The sequence below is a fragment of the Alosa sapidissima genome, chromosome 10 (genome assembly GCF_018492685.1).
Source record: "Alosa sapidissima isolate fAloSap1 chromosome 10, fAloSap1.pri, whole genome shotgun sequence".
Lineage (NCBI taxonomy): Eukaryota > Metazoa > Chordata > Actinopteri > Clupeiformes > Clupeidae > Alosa > Alosa sapidissima.
In genome coordinates, this window is record NC_055966.1 from 38,558,713 (window position 1) to 38,563,688 (window position 4,976).

Consider the following 4,976-nt stretch of genomic DNA (forward strand, 5'->3'; position numbering starts at 1 on the left):
TTATTTATTTATTTTTCTTCTTTTTTTCCCTTTTCTAATTTACTTATTTCTTTATTAAATATTTTTCATATTTATATTATTTTATAGACAGACAGTTGACCTTTTCATACCCTATTCCCCTCCTTGTTGGTGTGGTTGGATCCAATCGGCCAGTGCACTCACAGTCACCCACTCCACTAAATATCATGTTCCCCTAACCTAACCCAGCCAGTGCCATTGGATCCACCACACTTTCTTCTTTTCTCCATATCAACCTTTCACATACCGTAGCTCCAGCCGGGGCTGCTCTCCTCCCACCGACAGGTTGGTCCTCCTCTGGCCCGGCCACACCCGGGTCTTGAACCCAGCACATCAGACTCCCAGCCCACTGTCCTAACCACTCTCCCATGGGGGCACTGGCTATTGCAATTTGATTTCTGTTTCTTTTCTTTTTTTCTTTACCTTTCAAAAAATACAAACATTTGGAGTGACTCTGCTGGGGTTTGAGCCTGCCACCCTCCAGCCAAGGGGCAGACGCTTTCCCCCTACTCTACTGAGTCTCTTTTATTTTCTTTGATTTTAAACCCTTTTATTCTCTGTATAGACTTTCTACTACTAGAAAGATTAGCTCCTTTTGAGAAAAACTCCTCCGTGCCCCTCCCTGGTGGGACTCGAACCTGCGACTCTGGGGTCCAGGAGCGAGTTCCCTACCACTACGCCAGGGAATCTCCCCTTTACTCTGCTTTACCCTCTCCATATTAGTCAAACATACCCTAACACCTTTTACTTAATATTTCACTTTTAGGTCCTCTCTTTTATCTACTAACCCTGTTTCACCTTCTTACTACTTTTATTTATTTTATTTATTAAAACCCATTTATAAATGCTTTTTGCACAGTTGGTCAGACGGGCCTCGAACCTGTGCCCTTCTCCCTTCCAGTCTGGCCTCCTAGCCACTACACCCCTGAGGACCTCTTAAGTAGAGCCTTTACACTCTACCTCAACTTCACTTTTTACACTTAGAACTACAATTCCCAACCACCTTAGCTTCCCTCCATTTGCAGACCAATTTCAAATGCCCCAATCACAGACAGCCACATACTCTCATTTAGATTGACTCACACTACATCCAACCAACACCCTCCTTCCCAGAAACAAACCCCTTCCTCTTCCTAACTCCCCCCCTCATTTCTAACTGAAATACCAAACACACCAGCACTAGGCACTTTCTCCTCTGATGCAGGATTAGTTATCCGAAACGTCAGGAGTTTTCCAAGGAGCAACACGGTATTTCTGCTTTTATTCCTTACTAGTTAATCCAATTGGTTTTAAATTATTTGAAATAAAGATTGGCTTTTAAATTTTAACAAACACTGTAAGAGGACTACCCTATCCACCTGCCTGACCACATGGATTAGCATGCTAGCACATATCTGGACTGTTTGCTATACACCTGGCTGTCAAGACTGTGCTCTCTTTCATGAACTTGGACTGCAACCTCACTCTTTTGGAGGTAACCTGAGCAATCTACCATCTGGAACACTACTCTGTGGATCTTTAACATCAAACCCAACACAAGCATGAGGTATGCGAACCTAGGTCTGCGCTACAGGTAAGGGCTTTTATCTTTTCAGTTGTTTGTTTTTAGTATTGGTTAATTTCTGTAAGGTTGGCTTTTACCGTTTTGCTCCTTTCTAGCCAGCTGCCCCCATTCCTTTTCCCCCCCCTCCAACATATTTGCCCCCCCCATTTTTTATTTTTGGTTTTTTGGTTTTGTTTTCTTTCTTTTCTTCTCCCTACACTACACAATTCCATACATTGACTTCCATACATTCACTTCCACTCACTCACTACATTACACATACAACATGGCCTCATTCAACAGACCCTACACACGTCCTCTCACACAACCTCCAGATCCCCTCACCCGACAACAATCCAAACACTACTTCAAACTGATTCAAGTCACTCACCACCAACACATAATTTCACATGCACTCCAGACAGGCCTCTTCCCCACAGGTATGACCAGACAAGTAGCCAAACTTACACAATTCATTAAACCAGCACTACCCACTCAACATACACGCACACTACTCAACCAGAACACATCAGACTGGATGCAACACAACATGGACATCCTTCTGGAACACTATAACACACAACTTACACTACTGACTTCCACCCCTTCCCCTTTCAATACACTGGCATTTCAGATTGCCAGTGGCTGGGCCAGAAAGAGGTACCATACTCGCCTGTCACCCACTACCTTACAGACAGTTCAACGGCTTCTCAACCCTCAGTCTTCCCCCCACACAACACCAACACACACCACCCCCCCTCACCAGACTACTACCCCCACTCCTAGGGACCCCCCCACACCCACTCACTCTTCTGACCCCTCTTTTCTCACTGAATTCCCTCCTCTTCCTGCACCCACTAGGGCCCCTACTCCCCCTCCTAAACAGGACTTGGGAGTTATGCCACATCCCACACTTACACTTACCACCCCATCCATCCCTTCACTCTCCACTTCCATTGACTTACAGCAGGTCACTTTTACCATCAACACACCTGACCTGACAGATACACTCTCAGATACTGATGACCATCAACACCCACCCAACACCACACACACCACTCAGAACGCACAACACCGCACCAAAAATCCCCCCACTACTCCCACACCCATAGACACTTCTCCCATTGACACCCCAAACCCTCTTACTAACCCTAACCCTACACCCACTAACACCCACCCTACTGACACTCTCCCGGTCTCCCCTACCCTTACACCACCCAAAAACAGACCCACCATACAGGTTACAGCCCTTGTCACTCACACTTATAACAGTCAGCCCACAATCACCCAACGCCCTAACACGGCCACCACTAACACCACCCAGGCTAACCACCTCATAACACATTTGGTTCCACAGGATATAACACCATGTCTCTCTCCACCAGGTTCCACCCAAGTGGGAGGGGTAGACCCAGGACAGTCCAAACCATCAAGGGTGATGATGAGCAAGGGAAACAAAAAAGCTAACCAGCTTACAAAACCCAATGCTGAGCCCTCCACCTCCACAGGTGTAGAACTGTCTGGGGCTCCTACTCCCTCCCCCCTACCTCTACACAAACCCTCACCTACACCACATTCTACACAACCCCTGTCCCCTAGGCCCCCTCTTCTTCGGACTCCTACAGTCCCACTTCTCTCTCTCCCCCTCTTCTCTCCTACCTATCACAAATGGTCCAACAATAGACTTCAGGAGTGGCACATCAGACCTAACAAACCCATATTATTCATAGGCGATTCCAATCTGGCCCGTATTCCCCCTCATCCATATCCCAACATACAGATAGACAGCTATCCAGGTGCCACAGCCAACCACATGAACCGGTTACTTGAGAAAACTTCCCCACAAGAAGCCGTTGAGCTGTTAGTCCTGTCGGTGGGTACCAACAACAGAGAACACAATGCTAAGGCCACCACCAACAAACAACTTAACAAAATGTTTAAGTTGGCCACCAAAGTTTTCCCCAACGCCAACATTTATGTCCCGGTCATCAACTTTTCCCCCTCTATTCACCCACACTACAAATACAATCTCACCGAGATTAACCGCTACATCACCACCCACCTCCCCCACCTCCAACCACTTCCAGCAGATCAATTTTCCACCACACTTGATCACATCCACTGGACCCCAGAAGTGGCTTCCAAAATCCTCCACTTCTGGTGCACACAACTAAATTTAACCTTTCACAGACCCTAAATCAGGACACACCCTCACACACCCTGAATCACACTTCACCTCACACTGACTCCCTCATCCTCAACTTGTCCAAGTCCCTTATTCTCTCCCCTGTACAAACTGCACTTCTAGAAAAAGGTCTTTCTTTTATTCCCACACCCACCAGCCAGGACCGGGAGGGACTGCGAAGGGACATCCATGGTTATCATAGACGCTTGAAATTACATGATCATTTTAAACACAAACCCCACCGTGAGCCCGTCCCCTTCACTCTCCCCTCCACCTGGGAACCTGACTCTTCCCAGGTGGATGGGAGACTACGTACCCTTATTAGACAAGATCTCCATTCCCTGTCCACCTATCTCTCCCGCCCTTTTGACTCCAGCCACCCCAACATCTCCCCAGCAGAAAAAAGAGCAATTTTCCAACTTTGCCACAACCCAAACATCATCATTAAACCAGCCGACAAGGGTTCCAAAATAGTTATTCTAGACACTCACCAATACCTCCTAGAAGCCAACAGGCAACTTTCCAACCCACTCCATTACAAACCCATCACTCAATCCCTTCAACCCAAAGCACAAGAAAAAGTTCGCAATCTGGTCCTCTCACTATATACCAATCATTCCATAACCAAAAAACAATTTGATTTCCTGATCGGACCAGACCAACCCAGACCCCGTGCCTTTTATCTTCTCCCCAAAATCCACAAGCCACCTGACTCATGGACAATTCCCTTCGCAGTCCCTCCTGGTAGACCTATAGTGTCAGATTGTAGTTCCACCACTTACAACATTTCTTTTTTCATAGATCACTTTCTTAATCCCCTCTCCACTAAACACCCCACATACATACAAGACACATATGATTTCATACATAAAATCCGGCCCATGGCAGTTCCCAACCATACTTACCTGTTCACCATCGATGTTGACAGTCTCTATACAAACATAGACACCATCTCAGGCCTTCAAGCAGTACAGCACAAGTTTACTCAATTTCCAGATCCCACACGCCCGGACAATACTTTACTTCAACTTTTAGAAATCTGCTTAACCCATAACGACTTTGAATTCGACGACAAACTGTTTTTACAAATCCATGGAACTGCCATGGGCCAGAGATTCGCCCCCGCATATGCCAACATCTTTATGAGCGAGTGGGAGCAAGAAGCCTTAGCCAAATGTCCCCTGAAACCCCTCTTTTTCTATCGCTTCCTGGATGATATCATCGGCGCCT

General features: G+C 46.6%; 1 protein-coding gene across 1 annotated transcript; it reads left to right on the plus strand.

The window, feature by feature from the left end:
- The first annotated feature begins 1,797 nt into the window (after positions 1–1,797).
- LOC121721430 (mucin-2-like) lies at positions 1,798–3,758 on the plus strand. Its single transcript, XM_042108340.1, has 2 exons — positions 1,798–2,692; positions 2,750–3,758. Exons 1-2 carry the CDS (start codon positions 1,848–1,850, stop codon positions 3,756–3,758), a joined length of 1,854 nt encoding a protein of 617 aa, XP_041964274.1. The 5' UTR covers positions 1,798–1,847.
- The last annotated feature ends 1,218 nt before the right edge of the window (positions 3,759–4,976 follow it).

Coding starts and splice junctions, on each gene's coding strand:
- LOC121721430 (XM_042108340.1), top strand. CDS start 1,848: ATGGCCTCATTCAACAGACCCTACACACGTCCTCTCACACAACCTCCA. Junction 2,693..2,749: donor GACACTTCTCCCATTGACAC/CCCAAACCCTCT, acceptor CCCTACTGACAC/TCTCCCGGTCTCCCCTACCC.